This window comes from Apus apus, chromosome 1 (genome assembly GCF_020740795.1).
Source record: "Apus apus isolate bApuApu2 chromosome 1, bApuApu2.pri.cur, whole genome shotgun sequence".
Classification (NCBI taxonomy): Eukaryota; Metazoa; Chordata; class Aves; order Apodiformes; family Apodidae; genus Apus; species Apus apus.
The window spans coordinates 198452188-198479339 of NC_067282.1; the positions used below are offsets into that span (position 1 = coordinate 198452188).

Below are 27152 nucleotides of genomic sequence, written 5' to 3' on the forward strand. Positions count from 1 at the left end.
ATTTCACATCAGGGGGCTCAAGTTGCCTCATGTTCACTCATTAAGTCTTTCAAGAAGAGAGAGGAAGAAAACTGCACTAGGGATAGAGATAATTCTCCTTACCAAATGTTGTATACAACTTCCAGACTTCTTTGATGCCCTCGCTGTATTTGTTTACTACACTAACAGGATGCCTGTATCAGCTTTCTTTTCCTTACTATATTGTTGCCAGAGTTCAGTGTAAAATTAGGCATGCAGTTAAGATGCTGACAGTGATAACTGCCTATAAGTCATATTGGTGGTAGAGTTACCGCTGAGATTACTTGAGCTGAGCCCTTACAGCTGAGAATAGATAGCCTGGATACTAAAATCTCACCAACCTTTGTTGTTGTTGTTGTTTTTTTAAATTAAAAAAAGCTCTGAATTTAGTCTTTATTGGTATAAAAATCCTCATTGATAGTTCTAGAAAATGTGCCTACATACACGTGTATTATCATCTCTACCACAAAGTCATTCATAGGTAATACTGTTTTTTTTAATCTAGAGAAGCTTTTTTCAACTAGCTAAATTGAGTTGCTGATAACTCATTTGATTCATTATTTTCCCATTTATCTTCTTGCTTGTACTGCTTTGAATTGAAATAGTATTTTTAAGTTTAAGCAGAAGTTAAACTAAAGCTTTCCTTTTGTACTTAACTCCAGTGTTTTTGTATCAAATTTGCTTTTTGATTCCATCAGAACAAGGAGAGTAGTTTAATTGAGAAAAATTGCTTTCAAATAAGAAATACCTAAAATTACGTGATAAACTGATACAGCACTTTTTGACAGCCTTCTGCTGTATAACCCCAGAATAATTCTCCAAAGTACATTTTCCGTGATGTTTTAAATGACACTTCAGTTTTTGATCTTAAAATATACATTGGACAGATTTTTTTAAATGTAGATGAAAGTTAAATTTCTGTGTCTACCTGAACTCCAGCGTTAAAAAAAAACAACAAACCTAGTATTTTAGGGTTTGTATTTGTAGCTAATTCATTAATATTAATTTTAAGTTTCAGACTGTAGTATTTGAGATACATAGAAAAATGTGTAATAATATGCTAGGCTCCAGTTCTTAAGAGTTCTGCTTCTTGGTTATCTAGGAGATTTGATCTAAGGTGTATTGTTTGTGGTTTGTTGTTTGGTTTGTTTTTTTTTTTTAAATGCTTTCTTCTAGGCCCGTGGAATAAAAGATGCCACAGAAATTATATTTGAAATGTCAAAAGATGAAAGAAAAGATTTCTACAGGACAATAGCTTGGGGTCTGAATCGGCCTCTCTTTGCTGTCTATAGAAGAGTTCTTCGCATGTATGATGACAGAAACCATGTTGGAAAGTACGCAAACCTCTAATGCTGCATGGTTTTATTGATACAGGTTATTAATTTAATCTTTGACATGTCATATGTGAGACAGATGATTCTAGAAAAACAGACCTAGCTCTTCCTAATCCTAAATCACCTCTGCTGAATTCTGTTAGATCACCCTTGACAGTAGTTGTGTTTCATTGCTAGTATCCACAACCTTTTCTTAAAAAAATCAAAGATGCAGAGGAGTCTGATATGATGAGGAGATTTTGACACACACATGGATCTGCTGAGATGCAGTTTCTTTCTTGAACTGTGACCTCGAGCTAATTGATCTTCATCTCTTTCCATGTGTAAAGCCATGGATATGGCACCATCCAGAAGGGCTTAAAAGGATGTTAGATTTTAGTTTTTGAAGATAGTTGAAAATTAAAAATACCATCTCAATGCTGATTTATTTTTTAATGGAAAGTCAGCCTTATGATGATTGTGAACTGAGAGAGGAAGGAAAAAATAGCTGATTTTTTTGAGAGACTAGTACACAAAACTCTAATTCTGTTCTAGTAGTAAGATGACAGAGAACAAAGAGTTTTGCTGGAAAATGAGGGGAGTGTCAGACCAGATAACCTTAGATGTGCACTAATGTGGAAAATTACATTTGTTCTTCACATTTTTTTGAAGCATTCAGTCAAGTTGTTTCTTACAGCTGAAATGCCTTAAATCTCTGGTTGTAACTAGATGTGTACTGTGTGGTTAGTAAAGCAAAAATATTTATGCTGTATGCTTTCTGTTTAAAATAATGTCTTTTTATTTACTTGTTGCTTAGGTATACTCCTGAGGAAATTGAAAAGCTTAAAGAGTAAGTCTTTTTATTAACAAGGTCATGCTACCTTAATTGTGTTTAGTAGCTTGAGTAGTTTTTACAGGTTTTGTTACATGACGCCACTAAAAAGTTAAAAATAAATTTGACTTCTCCAACTCTTATGAGAAAATAGTGGTCACTAAATTAATTTGAAAAGAACTGAGTCTACATTTGGATTAATTTTTGTGTTTTCTAATGTGATTCATGACATAATCAACATACAGAAAAGTTCTGAAGCAAGCCTTCTGTTGAAACTAGTAATGTTTCCAATTTGTACAAGCACAGTCAACATTTGCAGTTATGTTTATGAAAAACAGAAATTCCCTTTATTTAGGAAACTTGAGCAAAGCTTATTTCTAAAGGAAGTGGGTGGTCAAGGGGTAGGAGCTCTCCTATGAAGTATTAGAGAGATACAGAAATTGCCAGTAAGACTCTTTGGTCTTGACTGTGAACCTGATAGATCAAAGGAGATGGAGGGTGCAGACTTTATCTTCTTCTGCAGCTTTCCACAGCTGAGCAGTTTGAAGAAACCATGTTGAACTGAAGGGAGAAAAGGATTTTCATTGTGTTGATGGATATGTTTGCATCAATTTAAGTTGTGTGATTTGAAAGGTGCCTGTGGCCCCAGATTTGTCAAAAGTAGTTGTGGCTCAACATGTTAAGCAACCTTGTTGTCATGTGTGGGAGGAAAATAATAGTTAAAATTATGAGCATGATTATGCAGTGTTTTGCCTCATTTAAATTGTAGGATGCCTGGGTTTTCATTGGGCATTATTTAGATTTCTCAAGCTATCTCTATGTACCACTGAAAATCCTTGAGGAACTTAAGTAAAACAGACGTTGTCTGTTTATCTAAACATTCACATTTTGTATTTAACACAATAATTAAGCCTCACAACATTCCTATGAGACAGTTAGATATTAAAGATTGTGTAAGTGAATATCCTGTGGCTTAACTGGAATGGCTTCTAGAAACACGTAAAAAATTAGCAGTGATGATTGAAAATATGTTAATACTGTGGTATCAAAGTGACTCCCCATTTTGTCTTTAAACCTGAAAAATGAACATTTATCCTGTCTTTTTTAAGAGTGTATTTGGTAGTTTGGTAATCTCATAACTGGATATGGTGCTAATGAGCATATTTCTGTTTAGGCTGAGAGTAAAGCACGGTAACGATTGGGCCACAATAGGAGCTGCACTGGGGAGAAGTGCTTCCTCTGTAAAAGATCGGTGTAGATTGATGAAGGATACCTGCAACACAGGTGAGGTAAATGCTGGTGTCAGTAATAGATTTCCTAGTTAAAACTGTCACTATTGCCTTTGTGGATGGTGTTTTCCTCTGCACGGAGGAACTTGCAGTGCGAAATCTGGGGACGTTTTAGAACCTATTTGGTGTGTGTTTCTCCAGTGTCACTTCTTAAAGATCAGAACACTCAGTTTATTTTTGCAGTCTGTTATACTTCATCCATCTGTGCCACTGGAGCATGTTTTATTGAGGTGGATTCAAAAGTACTTTCCCTTGTGTTTAATGTTTATAAACATGCACTATATATTTGGTGTCATTAAGAAGGCAGATGCACTTTAGGAGTATTCTTTATTTTGTAGTGTATATTCAAATGGGAGGAAGATTTGGTCAGACCTCATGTAATTACTGAATGCTAAATTTTTGCATGGTTAATTTACTTTAACTAAGATAATTCAGGTATCTTGGACTAGGTTGCTTTGGTCAGTATTTTGATAAATTCTGTGTGGCTTTATTCATCCGCAAGAGGAAGAGAACAGAAAAACCTGACAACAAAACAATGGAATTACACATTCTTAATCAAGAATGGATATAATATAAATTGTTATTAAGTAAGAACAGTTACATCTTTTTCACAAGTTACTGTTTGTGTCTAAAATGAGGTGTTGGACACTGAAGTTAAATGTCTGCTGACACGTCACAGATCAGAGAGCATCTGCTAAGTTGGATAGGTTTTCTCTCTTTCAGGAAAGTGGACAGAGAAAGAAGAAAAAAGACTAGCAGAAGTAGTGCACGAGCTAACTAGCACAGAACCAGGTGACATTGTCACACAAGGTGTATCATGGGCTGCTGTGGCAGAACGGGTCGGGACGCGCTCTGAAAAGCAGTGCCGATCTAAGTGGCTCAACTATCTCAACTGGAAGCAGAGTGGGGGCACTGAGTGGACCAAGGAAGATGAAATAAATCTGATCTTGAGGTTTGTTAATTTAGTTACTTTTAAAGGTTCCTAATACATGACACTAGCAGGATTCCACTGGGCTCCATGTTGTTGAGTTCTTAGACACTAAAAACTCTAGATCCCTCCAAAAATCACTGCTGTGTTTACAGTTTCCAGAGATTTATTATTGAACATTTTCTTTGTTTCTTTGGTTTTTTTTAGTGAGTGTTAGTGTTCGTGAAAGGTGTCAGATTGAAAACCCTGGAGACTGAAATCTTCTTTATTCCACAGAAAAGGTACAGCACAGGCAGTGACCATGCAAGCTTCCCACATGTTGCCCCACCAATGCACTTTAACCCTTGACTGGAGGGGAGTTCAGTCTTCCTGCCCATTCAGTCCTTGGCCTCTCTGCTGAGATTACGAACAAGGGTCAAGTGTGGTGGTGGTTTCTGTGATGTGGACACCTTGTCTACAAAGGACTAAACCGAGACTGCAAATTAATTTCAGCAAACACTGATAGGATATTAGCATCTTTGACTACATTTGAACTGGCAACCTGGTAGTAACTTTGGAAATCTTTCGCTCTCGCCAGTCCTCCTTCCATTTTGAATGCCTTTAACTCAGGCTTTTTAGCCAGTGGATTTTTATGGGTTGATAGCTTTAGGTGGGAATAAAAAAACAAGACATCCAGGGAACCTAAGCATTATTTACAAAGCAACATTCATTAATTTAGTGAAGCTATTTGATACGAACTGTAAACCTGATTCCACATTTCAGAATGTGCTGGTTATAATTCTTAATATTTCTGTACAAATTGTGTCTGTTTTGGTCTGTCCAGGTATCCTTAACTCATCCTGCAGGCTTGGTTTTGGTAGCTTTTTTCTTTGTTCCTTTTTTGTTGTCGTTGTTTTTTAAGCTAGCAAGACTGTTCAGTACTATTGCTTGGTTTGTGAAGAGAACTTTTTTTAACTTCCACAAAAATCTTTTCCTCTCTCACTGTTCATCTCTCTTTCACATGCTCACATGTGCAGATGAGCTGGAGGCAGTTCAGAGATAATTAGAGTGTTCAAACAGGTTATGGTAGTGTGTGCATAACATCGGCCAAAATTAAGTGAAGCCTGTCCCTTACCTGGAGAGCCCAGTGGGATTGTTGCATGAGGAACTGTTTAATACTGTCACTAACTTCATCTGCTTTGGCTAAGGAGCATCTCAGAGGAGGCAGAAATCAATGTTAGGGACAGATGAGTGTAACATACAAGAAAACAGAAGTAAATATAGTAGCATGAAATTAATTAAGTGGAAGTTCAGAGTGAATCGCAGGAAGCATTTCCTGCCTTGTGTTTGGGGAATGGTTTTCCAAAGAGAAAAGATGCATCATTTGGAATGCTTTACAATAATCTGATCAAAGTCCTAATGTATATGTAAATAAGGGGAATAATCCTGCATGGCAAGGAGATGAACTGGATCATCTAACAAGTCTAGTCCATCTTCTGTTGTTTGTGATTCTGCTTGACCTCTGGCAGCGTGGAGCCTTGGAAGCCTGTGTCAGTTCATGAGCTCTGGTGGACTATTCACTGGCATGCTGTTTCACTGCTGCTACATGTGACAAGACTGGAGATCTGCAACACCCCTTCCAGTCTGGAGGGTAGTTTCTAATAGGTAAATATTTTCTGTATCCTGCCAGGATAGCGGAACTTGAAGTTTCTGATGAAAATGACATCAATTGGGATTTACTAGCTGAAGGATGGAGTAGTGTCCGCTCACCACAGTGGCTTCGGAGTAAATGGTGGACCATTAAAAGACAGATTGCAAACCACAAAGATGTTTCATTCCCTGGTAATGTACTACTTGCACACTTCTTTTCTGAAGCTCCTTTCACAAATTTCAAAGCAATAAAGCTGCACTTTGTGGTCTAGTTAGAGCATAGATTTTGCCAACTCCCTTCACTTTGGCTGAAGTGAGAGCAGCTCAGCTGGCAGGTCTCAAATTATTATAATCTTTGGTATGGAGGTCAGTGACCTCCTGAGGTGGAAGAGGAGGTATGTATGTGTCTGCAGACTAAAAGTATCACTTCAGGCTAGATTTGTTACCTTTAAAATGTTAACATGTGTGAGGTGCTGAACCTCAGCTGTTGGTAGAACAGAGATATACTAATACCTGCACAGTAAACAGGAGGGGTGGAATCAGAAAGATAAAGATCCCCAAATATATCTCTCGTCGCTCTCATTCTTGATCAGAGAAGCTAGTGTCTGAGCCAAAGGGTATTTCAGTCTCCATGACCTTTCACTCAGTCCTCCTTTTCTCTGTCTTGGGGAGAGGAAAAAAAAAAATAATAACATAGAGATTAGTCATGTCATAATAAAAGGTGTAATTTAATTGGCACTTTTGCTGCGGTTGCCAGGGTTGTCATGCCTGAAGGCTGCAATTGAGAGAGTAGCTCTGTTATGCTTAATATGTTAATTGACAGTTGTTGCATTAAATAATTCATAATATAAATACACCACTGAGTCAACAGGATCCACTCTCTTTCCCCAGACAAAATGTCATAGTGTCAAGGCAGGAGATGTTTGAACTGAATCATAGTAGAGCCATGTGAGATTTATTATTGCTTGTTCCCTATTTCCAGTGACACTTCTGTCAACCTTTTGAACAAATCCACTGCCATGTTTTGTAAGATTGGAGGGTTTCTGATAGCAGCACAACACAGCTAGTTGATTGTTACATGGGCATACACCATTCATTTTTTAGAGAGGTTCAAAATTTTATGAGGGCTTTTTTTTTTTCCCCAAGCATCCTTAAAATGTCTAGGTAGGTTCCTTGAGGAAAATCAAGTTCACTCCAGTAGCTGACTAAATATGTTTTGTGTATGTGCTTAATTTCTAGTTGATATATCTCTGTAAATTGTGTAAGTTCCAAATTCAGAAGGATTTTCTTTACTCTTCCCATCTTGGAAAAATCTCACATGCAGCATTTCAAATGTGCTCCTTCAACATGCTTTAGCTTGAGTATTCTTTCTCTCAGTGCTGATAAAGGGTCTTAAACAACTCCATGAGAACCAAAAAAACAATCCAGGGCACCAGCTTTCGGACAACAAATCTGGAAGTGGATTACCAAACACTAATTCCAGTTCTGGAGTTCAGCACGTGCAGATTCGGGTGGCTCGCTTAGAGGAGAATGCAGGCAGCGCTCCAAGCCCTGTGGCAGCTTTGCAGATTCCAGTCCAGATTACACATGTCTGTAAGTAGTACAGCTCGCTGTCCTCTCATGAAGCCTAAAGTTTTCTTACAGTAAGATGGTGAAGGAGGAGTGGACATGTCTCAAATAACTTTATTAATTCTGCTTTGGTCTTGCCATAGTTTAAGATGAAGGATTCCTGGATTCCATTTGCCCGTTTCTAACTTTGTAAGGCAAATGTAGATCTTAGTGTGACAGTAGTATCAAAAAGCTGCAGTTGGGGTGCCTGCACATAGGGCTTACATGTCTGTATGTGCACGGATACCAAGAGCCTGCCATACAGTGTATTCTTTGAAAAGGCTTCAGTACACAGGCCTCTTAATGAAGATGCAATACATATGCTTATTCCTTAAGTTTATTCTGGTAGCTCTTGTCCAGAGCAATGAACATCATGTACACGATACCCTTTTATAAAACATGTGCACTGCTGTGCCTAATTTCTGATGAAGGACACTGAAGCAGAAATGTGTATCATGATTTTCCTAATGCTGCTCTGTATTAATAGCTGTTGTTTCTAGATACAAGCACTCCAGAAGGCATTAGTTGCCAAGTCATATTCATGTTCAGCTTATTATCTGCATTAACCACTTCATTTTTTTCAAGTTGGTGCTTCCCATCTTCTAAGGATGAACTTTGCTCATTATGGAACATTCAGTAACAGCACTACGTTGATCATAGTGCTTCTGTCTTGGTTTTTGTTGCTGATCTTATCAAAGTAGCTCCAGTCACTCCGATTAAATCACCCTGTATGCATCCTGTCATCTTCACGATGTGCTATTTTGCACTGTGTGTCATTGGTGAATTTTATTGGGATAAATTAGTTCTTCTGTCTTGCTCATTACAAAATTAGTTAATCAGGCTAAAAACTGATTCTTCAGACTATGACTAGATAGGCATTTGGTAAACAATTTTTCTGTTTAGAATTTTGTTAGATTAGCCTGTCTTAGTCTACTTGTTCATTTCATCTGCTTTATTTTTTAATTAGAATGGGATGTAACACCAAGCCAAGGCTTTTTAATCTGTACTAATACATCAGTGGTCTCAAACTTTCAACCAAGGTTGGTCAAAGCTATTGGGTTTTAATGAACAGGCAAGAGGTGCTGGCATTCTCTAACCTTTAGTCCTTTCTGAATCTAATTCTTCATGGTTATTTTGTGAAGTCATTTGCCCGGGTCTGTCTAGCAAGCCTTTTTCTCCATTTTAGTCTGCTTTTCTGGAGGTTTTATGTTTGTGTAATCAAAGTGAATTTTGTATTGTGTCTTTCCCAATCCCATGAGAGCTGAACCTATTAGCATATTATGTATTTAATAGAAGGCTCAAGGTTTCAAAGGAATAATTCCTGTAAGCTTTATGAACATAACTGGCTAGGTAACAAGCAGGCCACACTTTACAGCTGTCTGCTACTAGATGCTGGGAAATCTGCAGCAGGAAACCTTGAACATGCTACTACCAAAATAAAAGCTTCAAAATCAGATCTTGTATCTTCTTAAGAGACCAAAATTACTCTACTTTGAAGCCACAGAGTCTGAGATGGATAAGTTTCCAGTGCTTGGAGCACTGCTGTCATCATGTAGGTGTTTCACCCTTTCAATATTTATGGAATTACTGAATAATTCCAGGCAAAGTATTAATTTGCCTCCAGCTTCCTGAAACTTCTGTTTTATTTTAAGAGTGTGTAAAAGTCATAATTAAGGTTCCAAGTTCTGCAGTCTCCTATAAAGCTTTGGGCATGAGCTGTTTGGACCTGGTGATCTTGAAATGTCTCATACATAAACTGTTTCCAGTGCTTGTCTTCATTACTTTTAGAATTAATTGAGATAACTGCATAAATAATTATACACTTGTAAGAATACTTACAGTTTTTATACACAGCAGTTGTAACACACAGAGTATGCAAATACCTTGGGGAGCATCTGATGTTTCATCAGTGGTGGACAAACTGTGGAGGGCAGAAAAGGTTAAAAATACTACAAGAAAAAAATGTCTGTGAGAAACAGCAATATTAAACTTGACACCAGTTTAAAACAAGTTACACACAATCCAAAGGATAGCTATACCAGAACCTCTCACAGATCTCATTACAAAAAGTAATTAGATCCCATCAGATAACTTTGTCCTCTTCTATCCCTGTGCACTGAAACAATTTTATCTCTCTTTTGTTCGGTACCAATCAGAGAACCTGGTTGTAAGGATTGCAGCCAGTTTTCTTTTTCCTCTTACTGAAACTAACAGTACCCTCCTTGGTAGTAATTATAGGATGTTATGCTCTCTGCAGGGCTGACACATTTTGGTTTACATGCTTTCTTTTTCCTTCTTCCTTTTACAGCCTCAGCAGATTCCCCTGCTGCTACTGTTGACTCTGAGACAATAACACTAAACAGTGGAACACTGCAGACCTTTGAGATTCTTCCAGTAAGTAACAGAGAACTGATATTTGTTACTGTTTTTCTTTTAAGTAGGAGCTACTTCCTAGGTTATGGAACTGTGCACTTGTGGAAAAAAAAGGAAGAAAGAAAAAAGCTAGAAAGAGAAAGTTAAGAGATCAAAAACATAAAAATTCAAAGCAAAATGTAATTTGTTAGAGCTGTAGAGTAAAATGGGAATTACAGTTAAATGCTTTAAATCTGTCTAAATGCCTTAGTGCTATGAAGTTTTCATTTGCGCTTGTTGTTTTGGGTTGGTTGGGTTTTTTTGTTGGAACCTGACGTAACAGAGCCAGAGGAAGCTCCCAGCTAGTGAAGATTCTCTCAGTTCCATTGTACTGTAATTTATAGCACAGTTTCTCTTTCATCTAAATGTTAAGAGTAAATTGACTTTGTTCCTTTCTTACCTGCTGTTGTACAGCATAATACAGTCATGCTTGACTTGGTAGCTTAAGGCTATACATGAGTTTCTTTCCGCTTCTGGAGTGCAGTTCAGCAATCAGTGCAGTAGGGATAGGGTTTGTTTGTTTGTTTGTTTTCCTGGCGTGTTACAGTCAGGCCAGCTCATGTAAATAAGCACGCTCTGAGCGCTGTTTGTGGCCCAGGAAGGCAGTGTGTTTGAGTATTAAACTTGGGTTGTCTTCTGCAGTCTTTCCACCTCCAGCCAACTGGAACACCAGGTACATACTTACTACAGACAAGCTCAAGCCAAGGGCTGCCTTTAACACTGACGACTAGTCCTACCATGACCCTCACGGCTGCTGCTGCTCCAGCCTCCCCAGAACAGATCATTGTTCACGCCTTATCGGTTTGTACTTTGAGCAGTGTTAAGACTGGAGTTTGGGCAGTGGGAGGAGGGGAACATTATACTCACATCCCTCTATGTGCATGCTAACTTTGCAAAGCAGTTCCTAAGTCATAACAGCGTTACTTTGCTTAAAACACTGAAGAGTGGAAATAGTTTAGGGTTTTTTTAATTGTTGTTTTTTTTAAACTTCAAGTTGCTTCAGAACTTAGCTTAGTAAGCAACTTAGTTCTTACTGTGGCTGGACATGATGTCTCCATCTAGTGGCTTGTCCCCCAGCAAAACAAAATACCACCATTTCCTGATGTTTCCAGTTGCTCTCACAAATGAATATTGGTGTTCACAAAACTTGTACAGCAGCGACAGTCTTAGGTTTTATTGGAGGAAGGAAAGGGGAAGCAGATTGGGTGTTACATTAAAAAAGTGGTGCAAAATTCAGGGAAAAAAACCTTGGATCTTTCGAATCTACAGTGATCCTCACCTGAACAGCTGCCTCTTTATTTTAGTTGTGAGTTAAAGAATAGTTGTCACTCAGTTCAGCCTATGAATTCATAATTTAAGGCCAGGAAAAGTCAACAGATGATCTGATGGGCTGACAATATATATATGTAAAACTCTACATCACACTTAGTAATAAGTTATTTGAATCCTTTACCTTTTATTGGCTGCAAGATTTGAAGATACTTAGAGGAAAGTCTCTGATGTTTTTCTTGGTTTTGTGTTTCTTTTTGCAAATACTCTTACAGCCAGAGCATTTGTTAAATACAAGTGACAATGTCACAGTCCAGTGCCACACGCCCAGTGTCATAATCCGCACCGTTGCTGCTGAAGATATCTCCTCCTCAGTCACTCAGGCAGAACTTGATTCAGATATTCAGTCAGCTGACCTGACAGATCCTCCTGATACCCTGGAAACAAATACTTTCCCAGATGATATCCATCAGTCCAAGCTGAATGAGGAAGACCAGTCAGCCTACAATGAAGATGATGCCTCCAAATTCAGCAGCAGGAATAGTAATGAACTGATGGATGGAGTTATGGTAAGAACTGAGGAGGAGATTTCAGACACCAGCTTGAAACAAGAAGAGGATTCTCACTCTCATTTACCCAGCACTTATGTTACTGAGGTAAGGGAGTGCATGATACTTGGTATTTTCCCCATCTCTGCATGGAGAATTATTTCATTGCATCTTTGACCTTTATGTTAAGCTATTCACGTGAAATATGTCAGCGATTTCATGTGTAACGTAGTTCTGTGAGTATTTTGTTCAGATCCTCTATTCTTGAGCTTCATTAATACTGGTTTGGGTGTGAAAGTGATAGAATTTATTTTGGTACTAAGGCTTATATTTTACTTTGTCTGGAGCATTGAATACCTCTCTAGCTGTGGAGTTGCTTCACTACTCAGGGTGCTTTTGCAGGGTGACTGTGAAAAGTAGGAATATTAGTGGCACCAAATAGTTGCCTTCATCTGATTTGCCTTCATGCTATTTGATGCTGTTGCTTTAAACTACACTGTTAATTGTCAAACACACATACTTTACAAGCAGATAGACTGCTGAGCAAGGGAGGAAAGGTGCAGTATGTAGGTTTTGCTCTATGAATTTAACAACGTATTTTGAGGTGCATCACAGTTTCCATTTCTGAGGACATCTATTAAACATGCAAGTCCAGTTAAGTGTCTGTTAAATTGGAACTTGAAACATTTAAGCTATTTCTTTCTCTGGCCTCAGTTTTATTCAGCTCCAACACCTGAGATGCAGAAATGAGTTTATCCAAATTATTTGGGGCATTTAAATGGCTTATACTAAATTCCTCCATCTCTCATTTGCTGGAGCTATGATAATAAGTCAATGAAAACAGAGATGCTTTAAAGGGGATTAATCTTTTTAGTGGGTAGAAAACACCTCCTTCCTTAGAAGCTTGGTTAGGTAAGACTGTGGGAAGAGATTAGATTCAAATACCCCATCCTGTTCTCTAAAAGACTGTACTCTAGAGTTGCTGTAGTTCTTCTTTATCAGAATCATGGAATCATAGAATGGTTTGAGTTAGAAGGGACCTTAAAGATCACCTGTTTCCAAGCCCTCTGTACTGGCAGAGACACCTCCCACTAGACCAGGTTGCTCAAGGTCCCATCCAGCCTGGCCTTGAACACTTCCAGGAATGGTGCAGCCACACTTCCCTGGGAAACCTGTTCAAGGGTCTTACCACCCTCACAGTGAAGAATTTCTTCCTCGTGTCTAACCTAAATCTACCCTCTTCAGTTTAAAGCTATTTTGCCTTGCCCTGTCACTATATGCCCTCAAAAATGTCTTGAAAATCTATTGTTGATGTGCTTTGACTTTGTTAGGCTTTGTCTTTGAAAATGTTTATGATAGACACTGCACATCTGTTATGCTCTTACAAAGAGGAGGATCTTCGTGTGTCTCAACAGTCTGCTACTATAGAAGCACTTGAATCTTGAGTACATCTGAAGCTGGGGATTATTTTTCCATTTTTCTGTTTCTTGTCTCATGTCACTTGTTGTGATAAGATTCATGACAGTTGAGGCAGCCCATCAGCTTTCTACTCCCAGTTTAAAATGTCATCTTCTCAAGGCAGAATTAGTAAACTTGCTATAAACCTAATTCCTAGTTAAATTTTGTAGAAATCATTTATGGCTACCAAGATATAAAGAGGTACTAAACCTTTTTCTATATAAAAAGACAAACTGAGTTTGTAATTCTAATTTGCCTTACACTTCTAGTCAAATTCAAGTATGATGTGTATTTAAATTCTAGGAAATAGTGAACTGTCTGTGAGTGATTCTAAGTGAAATCTAGAAAAACACGCCTAAATTTTGCTTTCTTGAAGTCTGTTATTTTGATACACTTGCCAGTGTTGTATTGTCACTGTGGGTGTGAGTAGTGGGAAGCAGGCAATCATGCTGCAGGGCTTTAATATTTCTGGCTGGGAAAGGTGCCCACTTGCCACAATGGCTTCTTTAGTTTTTCATGCCTCCTTTTCCCAGTTCCAAACCTTGCGACTTGGTGCTTGTCATGGGTGGGCTCAGCTGAGCTCTCAGCAGCTGCTTTTGCAGGTCAGGACTCGTGTGCCTTGCTTGAACGGGGACACGTCTGGATTGAGTCCAAGTCACCAAGCTGCAGCTCAGGTAGTCCACTCCTCTTCAGCAGCACAAAGGAAGAGGGTTTCAGGTAGTTGCCTTTGCAAAATCATTGTGAAACTTTGTAGAGAAACAGGTTTTCCTAAAAAAACAGGTGGAGAAGCTTCAGGGTTTTCTTGAACAGAGAGAGCTGTTACCTCTCTCAAACATTTCCCACTGCCTCTGGAAATGGGGATAAATCCAGGTATCTTCCGTTCTGCCAGCAACATTTTCTAGCATTCTGAATCAGTGATTCCTGAAACTTGAACCAACCTTACGCATTTTACACAAAAAAACTGGAATCCAAATATCTCTGCTTATTCTGGCTGGACTATCTAGGATGTCTTTTCACTGCATTTGCAGAACCAGGAGTCCAGTGCAGTGTGTCATGACACTGAGTAGGCCAGATGTAGAATTGGCATTTCAGGGCCAAAGAAGCAGCAGCTGTTTCAGAACTGAGAGAGGGTGGGGGGATGGACAGTCTGTACATGGAAGGAATTGGTGTGTTGCCAATATTTTGATATAATGAGGCTCAGCTAAAAAAGTTCAGAGCCACCCTACAGTCAGCAAGTGACAGGGCAGGTAAGGCACAGAAATTAAAATGGTCTTTTGAGCTCTGTGTCCAAAAGCAGGAGTTGTGAAACAAAGTGTTAAGTTCAGGTAAAGTTATTGCTGTTGTGGATCTGTAAGTACTGTAAAGGTATGGCTTCAGTATCTCAGAACATCTAGACAGTAAGTAGTGGAAAAGCTTAATTATTCCTCTTTATAGACCAAAGGTTTGATGTACAAGAGAACATTTTATTACCACCCTGCAGTCTCTCCTTTCCTCTCAGATTGCTTACAGAGTATTCTTCTCATCTTGTTTTTAGATGCCTGCACTAGGATGAAAAGTGCCCTGTAAATGCTGAAGTAAACTAGCTCAGATGCTCACATTTCAGTTGAACAAACTAAAATTCATCCAAAGAGAAAGTCTGTTGCTTATTATGGAGTATGGCTGACAAAAGCAGGTTTTTCTGTTTGTGATACCAGGATTATATTCTCATGTCCTGTTGTTCTGTGTGGTGCAGGACCTGGGTTCTCCAACAATAGAAGAACAAGTTGATCAGCCTACAATAGATGATGAGACTGTGCTTATTGATCCTTCCTCTCATGGTTTTATCCAGACAACAGATGATATAGACAGCGAGTCAGTCTTGCCCCTGACAACTCTAACAGGTACATCAGTCCCTTCATATGGCTGATGCTGCATCTAGGATTCATTAAAACAATACATCACTTTGAGTTCCTGTAAACAACACTTTTAACAATCCTTGCTTTCTTTTAAATAATTTTCCATGTCGTTGCTATGAAACTTGAAGCAAGTTGGGTTACCCCACTTGTATCAGTAGAAAGAAAGTCCCACTTAACCTTGTGGAAAAAGCATTAGAACACCAGCTGCTTTATCAGTTGCTGAACTGCTTGCGTCACTCTTGAGCGTTGAATTAGTACACATAGGCTAATGAGTAACTTTTTCTGTAGTGTGCATTTCTTCATGCCTGGTGCTTGAATGAAATCTGGTTTCTTATTTGAGAGAAGGCCAGAAGCATCAGAAATGCACTTGATACCTCTCATGGTGAGGGGCTGGGATTTGGGGGTGAGTTTACACAGCACTCAACTGGAATGGCTTGCTAGCTTGTGCCACACTTCCCAGTGCCAAGAGTCATCTCAGACTGGAAGCACCACAGATGTATTCTCACACTGCTGCATGTAACAAATACTCCTTTCCAGGGGAAGGGTTCTCTTTGCAGAGCCATCAGAGACTCAGCACTATGCCTGATACACTAATACCTGATAAATCTAAATGTGAGTGGCACCAGTTGTATCCCATATTTGTCACAGCTTACCTTGAAACTAGAAATTGAGAGCTGCCTAGTTTGAGCAGCATTGCTTAAAATTGGTTAAAATTCCCAACTGCCTTTTCTGTCTCCTAAGTGTGTATTTTTTTGTCTTGTTATAACAGCACAGTAAATAATAGTTCTAACGTGCTGTGTCTCCTGACAGATCCTATCCTACAGCATCATGGAGATGGGTCACACATTATTGGCTCATCACTGGGCAGTCCTGACTCAGAAGATTCAAAGGATGTTGAAGATTTAGTGAGCTGTCACTGAGCAGCAGGGATCGTGTCTGTTATCTATTAACAGTGTTTGCATCGTGAAATCAGTTACAACCCTGTGCCACCTTTCCAGAGGACACAGTCAGTCCAGGTCTTTGAACAGCAACTTCCAGTTTGGAATGACTACAGTGCACTTTCTCTGTCAGGCTACTTACCTCATTTGTAAAGGGTTACAGAGCAGCCAACCCAAGCCTGATGCACTACGTCTGCCGGGGTGTTCCAGTGTTCTGAAGAACCTCTGTTGCAGTGCTCACTGCTGGGATCCATGTGGTTGGTTCTGATCTGACTTGGTACCAGTGTGCTGGGCTGCACATCTGGAACACTGGACAGAAGTCAGGGATCGTGGAGCGCAGCCTCCTAGTGCCACAGCAAGAATTAGTTTGCACAGGTTTCATGAAGAATGGGTGAGGATTTCTGCACTTACTGACTCTTGTAATACATGGAGTAAGAGACTGTTACATTTCAGGAAGAAATGTGTTCCAGCAAAGACTTCAGGGAGCATGGGTAGCATCCTGAAGAAATGGTCTGTATTCCCATCTCGTCTGCCTTGTTATTATGTCTACAGCATAGGAAGACACAGATGCTTATGGGACTTGCCTGGTCTGCCTGTTCCTGAGGAGTCCGTTGCTGGCAACGGGTGAAGCTCAGAAAGATCACTTGAGGAAAACTTTTTTTTCCTTCATCACTACAGCAAGCTGAATAAAAAGGGAAGGGCTACGAGAAAGGGAAGCTACTGGGACCCACCAGCCTCCCCCCACAAGCTTGTAACTTCTTTGAAGACTTTTGTGAGTAGGCTAGAACATTTGTCTCTCTCGCTGTTTACACAACACCACCAGCCACCTCTCCAGAGGTGATTTATGCAGCAAGTTGGTAGATGGGGGGTGGTGTGGAGGTGGCAGAGTCTTGGAGAAACAGCTCTCTGAAAATTCGGGCATAGGGCCCTGAGGCAAAAGAAGCCAATTATTCCTACATTCAAGGGTTTGAAACAGACACTAGGCTGAGCAGCAGCCTGTTAGCTAGGGATTGAGAAAAAGCTATAGGAACTAAAGACTCATGTATAAATTATTTTATTTATTTCTGTAATTAGCTCTTCATAATCAAGAGTTGGTCTTTTTCAGTCCGTGGTTTTGTTAATGTGAAAAATAAGTTGTAGTTTCAAATGGTTGCCTAGGGAACAGAAATAATTGTATATTCAGTTTAAACGAAATAAAGAGTATTTGTCTTACATAACTGTAAGATGCCATTTATTTATACTGCTACAGAACCTTGCAATGCTGCAGTTTATTTGTACAGTATTAAAAAAATGCATTTTTTTCCAAAATGAAAAAGCTTGTGCCATTCTGAAACATCAGTACAACTGGAATGTTCATTAAGTGCAACAGTAGCTCTTCAAAAAAAAGCAGCATGTCACATCTTATGGCAATAATTCTCCCCAACAAGAGGGACATTACATGTACATTTACATGAAAATCATGTACTGATTTATCCTTGCACAACCCACTTCTTTCCTCTCAGGCTGATTGTCCTCACTTAAGTGTGTCGAGTAGAGCTGAGAGCCGAGATGGAAGCAGTCTGACACAGCAGCATCATCGCTGGGTATTCCCAATGTCCATTATTTATCCACTTCATGGAAGTACAGGTTGGCACATATACATAACATGACAATAGAAAATAATATATAGTAAATTAGGTTCCTAAATTTAGGTTCCAGGTCTCCTTGTCGATACCAATAGATCTAGAAGAGAGAAGGAGTTTGTATTACTTCAACATGCCAGGTACTTCTGAGGAAACTTTCTGTGGCAACTGGATTGTCAACTTCCAGAGCTTTTTTTTTCCCTGTATAACAACCCAGCTTCATCTGACTAGACAAGACTAAGGGTGGAGTTCAGCTAATTTTCTTAATGATTAAGAAACGTTAAGAAAAGCTTTCTTAGTATGCTTGTGGGACACAAGGCTATTTCTCCCCAGAACAAGGCTGTTCATGAAACTAGAGTGCCAGGTTAGCTATGAAGACATGGGTTGTCTTGTCAACTTTGTGGAAGAGGGTGGGTGGGTTGGTTGAGTTTTTTGGGTTTTTTAGCACTCAAAACTGGCTACACCCTGGTTGGTGAAGACAAATGTCAGGTTTTGTGCTACAGAATCTGTTTGGGCAGTCATGGCTACTAATCATACAACCAGAAACTGCTACTGACCAGGCAACACAGAGCAACTTCCCAGCTTACCCAGCAGTGAGGAGCACGGGCTCAAGGCCACCACCAGTCCAGGTCACAGCTGGAGGAAGGAGAATGCTCCAAGAATGAAAAGCTACAGCAGAGGAGGAAGGAGGTGCTGGTATCTCTGCCTATAGCAGGGGGGCTGGACTAGATGATCTCTGAAGGTCCCTTTCAACCCATCCTGTGATTCCGTGAACTCTGACCTGCCAGTTCCCTTTGCCAGCACTTGGGACCAACTCTCTTGGTTTGCCATAAGTGTTAGGTAGAGGAACCTTGGCTCTTACCCCAGTGCCACCTGCTGCTCTTTCCTGCCACTGTAACTCATCCCCTCCACCTGAAAGCTCACTGACTTCTTTAAGTGCCTGCCCCACCACATCAAGTGTTTTGTTCCAGCCCTGGTCTGCTGCAGCACAGTCCATCTCTGCATTCCCATCTCACTGCACTGCTCCTTGTTTTCCTACTTCATGTCTCCACTGGCAGCTACAGGTGGCATTGTCACAGAGGTGACAAGTCATCCATCACAGCTGGTCTGCAGAAGTTGGTTTAGTTCACACACTGCAGTAAACGTGGAACTGGTTACCATGCTTTCATTGTCAACTTGTTTTATGGAGGCAGGAAAGCTTTTCTAGGAGAGTGTAAAAAAGAAGGCAGCACCACGTAAAGCAGATTTTATTCAGATTCCATCCTCAATCATAGACTTAAAAGCTTCCACATCAAACGTGGCAGTACTTACAAGTATGCCAGCAGAAATGCAACACAAGGAGATGCAGAAAGCAAAAAATACATTCACAGGTTTTGGAGGTAGTTGCGGGAAGACAAAAGCACTGATTAGAGTGACCTGTAGGGAGGAAAACAGAGATGGAGACTTTGCTCTCACCTGCAGTCAGAGCTGTGATGAGAGGAGGCTCACCCCCAGGGCTGGCACACTGCAGCACTCACATGAGCTCTGCACAGCCCTCCCTGCTCCTTAACTCCCACCCCATGAAGAGCTGGAGAGAAATGTAAAATTCTGCAGGAAAACTACTTTGACACAACCGCAGACTTAGAGGGGTGGGAAAAAAAAAAAACGAGGAAAGCTTTGCTACTCTGGCTTCTTGCTGGAAACAATCCTCCAAGTACCCATAAAGCCAGCAGGCACAGTGATGGAGCATTTCTTCAGCCAAGCTTTCCACCAGCTGGCACCTTGGCTCTCCCCCACTGCCTCCCTGCATCTTGGCTTGCCCATGATGCTGCCATCATGGACCACAAAACTGATGCTCTCCAGTCACGATGGAGCTTGGGGAAAGCATAACTTGAGAGAAAATGACAAACTTAGAAACACTCCTATAAGCCATCAATAGATGGAAATAAAATAAAGAGAAACAAACACATTCTCCTGGGTCATAAACACTTTGTCATCTCACCCAGCCTCAGGCTCAGCTAGGATGGACCTTCTGCCCATGGACTTAGGGCTTTTTTAATTGCACAGCCAGATCTTAAAACAGCCTGAAGAAAGGTATTCTCCTGTTGTCAAAGAGTTTCAAATGACAGATGCACCCCAAAGTGTCTACCTGGGCCCCAAACAACAGCCTGTTCAGTGAAATTTCGCTGCCCATTTTGGGGAGGTTTTCACCCCATTACCTACGGGAGTCTTAAAACACAGGATGGACCGGAGGATACTTACTACGAGCAGCAAGGACGTTAAGCCACCAACAACTAGATTGATGATTCTGTCCTGGAGAAAAGAGAGGACAGTTACATGCATGCCTTGCCAAGAAAAAAACAACAACAAAAAACCAAACACATAAAACAGGCCAGCAATCAACACCACCACCAAGAGCACTACATCAGCCAGGACCCAAGTTATCCCCAGCACACCCAGCAGCACCACTGGGGCTCCACGGTCTGCTCTGCCATGCCATGCAGGAAGGTTTCCTTGGACTCCATGCACCTCCAGAAGGTTGCACTGTCCAAGTCCCTGTGCAGCAGGTTTGCTCACTGGCAATTGGCTTCTTCACTACATCCAAGTTGATGGCAGCTGTGCAAGTCATTTTTAAAAAATCTTGAAAAGTGGGAGCGCACAGATGAAGGTTGTCAGAAAACGCTTCTTTTAGCCTCAGTGCCTGAGAATGAACAGCTTGATGGTGTCTTAGGTGATAATTTGTGGGCTGCTGCCAAGGTGAAGTGCCCCCCCCTCAAAGGTTTTCCCCCCCGAGACCAACAGACCTGAACACACCTCAAGGTGTCCCTGCATGGATAGATAGATAACCCCACCACCATTTCTTTCTGCTGCTCCCCATCAGTGTAAAACACTTGGCTATGAGGAAACAACCTTTTTGCACCTGGGAAGAGTTATTCCTCTGTGTCAGCACTGCAGTCCCACCACAGATGGCGTCAGGGCAGGGACTGGCAGTGACACTGGGCAACGTGACCACAGGCTCAAGAGGAGTGACTGGGGCATGACCCCATACTGACGCACTTGCTGGAGTAAGAAACTATTTGATGCAAAAGGAGAACATTTGCCATCCCTGCCAAGACACCTTTCTCCTCCCTTTCTTCACAGTGCTGCTCTCTGAACATAAACATCTATCTCCAAAGTCAGACTGGGTTGCATGCAGTCAGGTGTAAGACCCCAGACAGCTGGTTCCCCAGATAAAGTGCTAAAACAACAGCTACAGCAGAAAAGATGTGCAGAGAGAAAAAAACAACAAACTGAACTTCAGTTCATTATACTGAGAGTCATTAAATAGGTATGGTTAAAGGAAAAAGAAGAGTCGGAGCAGTAAAAGCATCTTGCCCAAGACATTCCATCCAGCAGACAGGGCAACCCAGGTTTTCTTCCACCTGGTCTTGCACCCTTCTTCCCTCCTATCATTACATTTTGGAAGACTATCCATCAAGGAAGAAGCCCCAGGTTATGCAGAAGTAACACATGACAGCAGCAGAGAGAAAGCAGGAGGAGAAAGCAGAAAGCAAAGAGGAGAAAGCAGAGAGCCAAATATGCTCTTGCAGGAGACCACCAGCCCTGACCTGGCACTCGGAGTTTGGGTGCCTGAGCTCATGGTTTAGTAACAGGCAAATGCTGTGCCCTGGTCAGTGGTTGTTCTGTTCCTTCATGCCCCAAGGGAAAGGGCCACAACAAGCTGCATTTTAAAAACTTCTTCTGTTAGTCCCTGGCTCCTCTTATGGAAAACCAGACCATTTATGCTCCTACAGCTCAGAAGGCCCAAGCCATGGGGAATGGTAGTGGCTGCAGCAGTGGGACATGCTCCATATCCATAGGAAATTGTCACCAACACCCCCTGCACAAGGTTGTCACCAGCCAGTCACAAACACCTTCTCACCAGCATTTCCACACACTGTGTCTGGGATACAACAGCAACTTCTGGAGGACTTCTATGAGGTACCCACCACCGACCCCAAAAAATGAGCTACAAGAAATAACTCCAGGCAAACAGCAGAAGCAACAGGGTGAAATACAAACATGCTTCCACGAGGAGAGGGTATCACAACAGCTCAGCTGGGCTCCTCCACCTCAGCTGAAACCAATCAATATAAGAATTCAAAGCTAACTTTAATCTAGACAATATGATGAGTGGTCTCTACCCCCAAAAGCAACTCCTGTATCAAGAGAGGATGTTGGTTTTGGGGACCTGGCTGAGCCCACCAAGATGATTTTACAGAGGGAGACCAGAGTCTGCATTTGGGCTCAGCTCCCCAGAGCCAAAAGGGGTGGCAGGAGGTGAGCAGCTGGATCCCTTCTCCTTTTGTGCTGAGGGGAGGTGGGTTTTGAGCAGCAGAAGAAAGGGAGGGAGTGCCAAGGAGCCAGCTGCAGCTGGGCAGCAGTGGGTCACCATCCTGTACAGCTAACGTGAGGAGCACAGTCACAGCCAGCTCCGTGGAGAGGCTCAGAGGGGCAGGCACACAGTCACACACCTACAGACAGGATACACCATCCAGAAACTCAGCTACAATTAGGTTTCTCATAATTAACTCAAGACTTGGAGGGTGGCAATTTTAAGATGGGGAGAATTCACCTGTTTTGCCAGGACAGAGATTGATCTGCCGCGACAAAACAAAAAGGGTGGACTTTGCGGTGGCCATGGAGCGTTTCTCGCTACCTTACAGGGTGCAGGAGAGAGGGTTCTCCCAGCATAGGGACCTCTCCTCTCACACTGTTGAGTGACAGACATGACAGCAACAGCCAGGTCAGGTACAGATGCCATCAGCAGAGCAGGTGGCAGTCAGTACTGCCCTGCAGGTCAGGGCATCCATCCCCTTCCCTGTGGTCGCTAAAATTTTCCAAATGCGCTGCAGGCAGAAGAAGGTATTTCAGGATCCAGGGATTAGAGCCACTGATCCTGAAATCCCAGGCTTGCCAAAGCAGCAAGAGGCTGTATTCCCCAGTGCCCACTGACACTTCAGCCCCAGGCAGCTTAGCACAGCAAAAAGGTTAAAAATACACAAGCAGAGGCCGAGACGGCTAAAGGGATTGGGGATGACGGAGCCTTTCACCTCTGTGCCACATCCGAGCGTGCAGCTCAGCCCCAGCAGACACAGATACCAAGCATGAAGAAACAGGCTGGGAGAAACCATGTGTCCTACAAGCCACGTCACCCAGCTGGCACTGCCAGCTCTTGCAACCAGCACAGCTGATTCAGGGTGGATTTTACTCTGGCATTACTAGGTATTATTACAGCTGCTAGAGTAAAAAGACACACACAAAAAAAACAAACAACAAAAGAAAAAGCAGCGTGCACACCAAAACAGTGAGCACTGCTGGAGATCACCTGCACCACAGCACGGTGCTCACACATGGACACTAACTTCTGATGCAGCCTGCAATGTGCTGGTGAGGATCCCCACTTAGCCAGCCAACAGCTGAGACACAGTGAACTGTTGGCCTGAGAGGTGACAAATGCTTTGGTGTTGCACAAGCTGCATTTCGAAAGAGGAGTTTTTGCCCTCTCCTCCTACTCTGGGGAGTGTGTTGCAGGGGTTGGAGGCACGGGGCTGGCCCCAAGGAGCTGCTGTGGTGCAGAGGTCTCCCTCCAGATGCCTCTGGGCAGGGGAGACAAGGTCAGGGAGCAACAAGCCCTTGCAGAGCAGGGGGGCACAATCCAGAATCCTTCAGGATCTGGGAACCAAGGCAGGACTGAGAGTGTATCCACAGCACTGTGCCCCCAGCACGGGCTTTAAGAGAGCAACAGCTTTGCTCTTCACCCTGTTCCAGCTCAGCACCTTGTATCCTCCAAGTTAGCAGCTTGTGGGCTGAGCCCATGAGGAAAAAGCTCCAGGTAGAGGCTTGGCCAGGGCAGGGGAACGGGCTGGTCCCCTGGAGGTTGGGTACCTGGTGGCAACTCTGCAGGCATGAGAGAAAAGCCATTTTTATGCCTTACATCAGCAAGTCCAGATGGTCAGCAGCAATTGCAGTGAGATGCCAGCCCACTGCAGCCATAGGGAAATACCTTAGTCTAGTGCCAGATTAACCAACGTGGAATAGCAGACATATGCTATACAGGAGGAGAGCTTTGGTCAGGACCAAATGCTCTTGAACTCTTGATGGCTCCTCATTCTCATCTTGAGCTGCTCGGTCTCTTTCTATTGCCTTCTCCTTCCAACTCGCAGCAATTAACACCCACCCGCTTATACTGAAATGCTTGCATCACAGAGGAACCCAAGCACCTTCTACTTTGAAATCCTTTCTCAAAGACTCCTGCATCTGTGACGCTCGATCTCCCCTCTGCCACCACACTGCCTGTGCCTTTGCTTTGCATTGTCTCCTGCACCCCCAGTAACCACAGCTGAGTCCACAGTGCTTGGTGTTCATCAGCATCATCTCACTACACTCCCCCTTTCCACCAGAGACTTGTTTGGTACCAGCTCGTCCCCAGCCTCTGCTGGCACGTGCTGGCACGGGAGGGCGAGCTTGGCAGAGCAGCCAGACCACGGGAAGGGAAGGAGACTGATGCTGCTGCCTGTCTTCCTTGTCCCCACAGCCTGGCTTTAGCCCCAAAGCCACCAGCTTGGAGACTAGGAGAGCCTAAGAAGGTGAGAAGAGGGCATCCCCATCTCTACATCCATCTCCAACCACCCAAACCTCTGATTTGGGTGCAGGGCTTCCTGGGGCATGAGCACTGGCCCTGCCCCTCCCTGTGGCCTTGTGTCCAGCTCGAGCAGGGTCCCGGTTTGCCAAAACCAGAGACCCAAAAACAGAGCCAGGACACAGGCAGATGCACTCTTCCCAGCAGACCTGCTCCCATTTTAAGGCAAAGTTTAGCTTCATTATTTCTGCTGCAATTCCAGCTCTGGACCTCACCAGCATCTGTCTCTAGGCAACACCAATGAATGATGGAGGAAACCACCCCAGGCCAGCACAGCGATCCCTTGTCCATCAGACACGGGTATGGCAGGGAGACACCACCAGCTGCCACCAGTTCCTTATGACAGGTTCCAAAAACAGCCACAGGAGATGGGCATGAGGTGATGTGCAGGACACTGGATCCCTGTTTGAGCCCAGAAACAGGAATTACCATCCCATGTTTGTTATTTACTGCTCTCCATTGTGAGCAGAGCCTCAGCCAGGAAGAGACAGGACAGGGATCAAAGGCTTGACCTGGGCTGGAAAGTTTGGGGCTTGCCTGCTGGGATCACTGCCTGGCTCCAACAGCACATCCCACTCCCCACAAGTCCCCATTCCCAGCAGCTTCCCAAAATCCCCAGCCAAGGATCAGCCATCGTTATCCCTGTGCAGGGCACTGTGGTGAAGATCCCTCACCTCTATCCCCTCCTTCTCAGGGCCAACACCAGCTGCTCAGGAGACCTGCTCCCCCCTCATTTCACCTCCTGAAATCCCGCTTGTCCTCCTCCTCCTCTCCTACATCTTCCTTTTCTCCCCTCAAATGTGGCTGTTCTCACTTTATTTACATTTTTATTAAACGTTATCATTTTAGCAGCACTTCCAAACATTGGGGGGGGGAGGTGTGTTGGGAAGGACGATGCATTGGACACGCTTTTGTGGGTAACTCAAGCACAAGTTCAGCCTGCACCCCTCCAAAGCCACAGGTTGATGTGCAACCCCTCCAAACAGGGGCCAACCCCCCAGCCCCGCTGGAAACGGGTGTGCACACAGCAAGTTAGGGCAATTCCCAAGGGATCTCCAAGCCCCCCTGCAGCAGACATGGACCCACAGCAGCACCCAAGGCTGCCCAGCTGAGCAGCTTACAGGGGATTGACACCTGAAGAGCCGGTGCTGCCCCGTGTCACCCGGCCCAAGAAAAGCAATTAATTACCAGGAAGGCACCCAAAGCAGCCCCCCCAACCCCAGCAAAGACCCCAAAACTGAGTGAGATGCAGCTCAGGGTCCTGCAGCCCTGGGTCCTGCTTTTTGGAGCTGCAGGGCCACACACCCCCCCCCTCCAGATGGGGCACCCCAGCTGGAGTGACCCCCCTGGCTGCACCCAAGCCCCTTCAGAGGGTCCCCCCCAGCCCCGGCGCTCTCTGCACCCCGACCCCCTGCTCTCTGCTGGGGGCCTGGGGAAGGGGGGGGGCTGGTTTGGGGAATTATTTGGGAGTTTACTTCTTGTGGTGGGTGGGGGGGATGGGTCAGAGGGGGGTGTTGTATGAGTTTGCTATTCGGGGAGAGGTTCTTGCTTTGGGGGATTGTTCTGGGGATGTGGGTGTTTTGGGTTTAATTCTGCAGGTTTTTTGTTTGGGTTGGTTTTGATGGATTATTTTGGGGGTTCTTTTGGGACACTAAACAGGAGGGGCTTGGGTTTATTTTCTGTTTGGTTCGTTGTGTTGTTGTTTGTTCTTTCTTTATCATTCTGGCGATTTGAGGGGCTCCTTTCGCAATTTTTCGGGGGACCTTTCTGTATTTCTTCCCCTCGGGGGGCAGCTCTGTTGTCGCTCCCCTGCTCTTTGCCGGCTGCTCTGGAAGAGCCGGGTGATGTTCCTATTTCACGGGTGTTTTCGTATTTTTGTTGGCACGATTTGAGCAGGTTCCTCTCTCTGCTGGGGGGCGGGAGAGCGGCTCCTTGGGCTGCCTGCGGTGCTGGTTTTTGGGTTTTTTTCCCTTCCTGAGCCCCGGGGGAGGGTTTTTCCGAGGGCGGGGGGGGGGTCTTAATTACTGAGAGTATTTACTTTGGGGGGGGGGGGGGGGGGGTGAGAGGGACGGGGTGAATTGATGCATTTTTATGGATGGCATTTATTCTGCTGGGGATGGGAGGTGAAATTTAGGGTTCTCCCTTGGGTTCCGGGGAATGTTTTCCACTTCACCCCCCTCCCCCCCTAAAAAACAAACAAACAAACCAACCAACCCTGCCCGCCGCAGCCCTTACCCTGGCCGAGGTCTCCCCGAAGAGCGGCCGGTTGTCCGGCCCGCCGGTCCCGTAGCTGCGGGCACCGAACCCCTCCATGGCGCGGGGGGGCGGCCGGCGGGGGCCTGGTCCTCATGCTGCGCCCCCGCTCCGCTCCGCACCGCTCCGCACCGCTCCGCGGCCCCCGCCCCCGCGCACCGGCACGCCCCGCGCAGGGCGGGGAAGGGAGGGGAGGGGGGGGGGGTTGTGGCCGCGGCGGGGCCGTGCGGGGCGGTTCACCTGCGGGGATGGGGGGCGGGTAGGCGGCCTGTTGGCGTATGGGGGGGGCGGGGGGTGGGGGTTTTCACCCTGTGCCCGGAACCCGCGGGGCCTCCGCAGCTGCGGAGCCGGCAGCCCTGCGGGGGAGGAGTGAGGATCACCTGCCTGAGGCTGAGCGAGTTCGTTTGTTAGTCTTACAAAGTCGCGTTATTCAAGCAAATCTCATTATCGATGGTCATATTGTGACCGGGAGAGATTAA

General features: G+C 43.7%; 2 protein-coding genes across 4 annotated transcripts in view; one reads left to right on the top strand and one right to left on the bottom strand.

Annotated features, from left to right (window-relative positions):
* Nucleotides 1-17354, top strand: part of DMTF1 (cyclin D binding myb like transcription factor 1) — a 30383-nt gene extending 13029 nt beyond the window's left edge. The window contains exons 7-17 of one of the 3 annotated variants that reach the window (XM_051613787.1): nucleotides 1195-1352; nucleotides 2149-2181; nucleotides 3338-3447; nucleotides 4176-4404; nucleotides 6050-6201; nucleotides 7387-7602; nucleotides 9926-10011; nucleotides 10672-10830; nucleotides 11574-11954; nucleotides 15037-15184; nucleotides 16010-17354. In XM_051613787.1, the coding sequence (XP_051469747.1) occupies nucleotides 1195-1352; nucleotides 2149-2181; nucleotides 3338-3447; nucleotides 4176-4404; nucleotides 6050-6201; nucleotides 7387-7602; nucleotides 9926-10011; nucleotides 10672-10830; nucleotides 11574-11954; nucleotides 15037-15184; nucleotides 16010-16119 (1782 nt within the window). In that variant the 3' untranslated portion in view covers nucleotides 16120-17354. The remainder of the gene's footprint in view (nucleotides 1-1194; nucleotides 1353-2148; nucleotides 2182-3337; nucleotides 3448-4175; nucleotides 4405-6049; nucleotides 6202-7386; nucleotides 7603-9925; nucleotides 10012-10671; nucleotides 10831-11573; nucleotides 11955-15036; nucleotides 15185-16009) is intronic. The other 2 variants (XM_051613796.1, XM_051613805.1) reach the window with 2 other exon arrangements.
* On the bottom strand, nucleotides 17352-26841 carry TMEM243 (transmembrane protein 243). The gene is made up of 4 exons (XM_051613815.1): nucleotides 26656-26841; nucleotides 20001-20051; nucleotides 19071-19175; nucleotides 17352-17859 (listed from the first exon to the last, which is right to left on the bottom strand). Exons 1-4 carry the CDS (start codon nucleotides 26731-26733, stop codon nucleotides 17737-17739), a joined length of 357 nt encoding a protein of 118 aa, XP_051469775.1. The 5' UTR covers nucleotides 26734-26841; the 3' UTR covers nucleotides 17352-17736.
* Nucleotides 26842-27152: the final 311 nt, after the last annotated feature.

Coding starts and splice junctions, on each gene's coding strand:
- TMEM243 (XM_051613815.1), bottom strand. CDS start 26,733: ATGGAGGGGTTCGGTGCCCGCAGCTACGGGACCGGCGGGCCGGACAAC. Junction 19,176..20,000: donor TAACGTCCTTGCTGCTCGTA/GTAAGTATCCTC, acceptor TCCTCCCTACAG/GTCACTCTAATCAGTGCTTT. Junction 17,860..19,070: donor GCATTTCTGCTGGCATACTT/GTAAGTACTGCC, acceptor TCTCTCTTCTAG/ATCTATTGGTATCGACAAGG.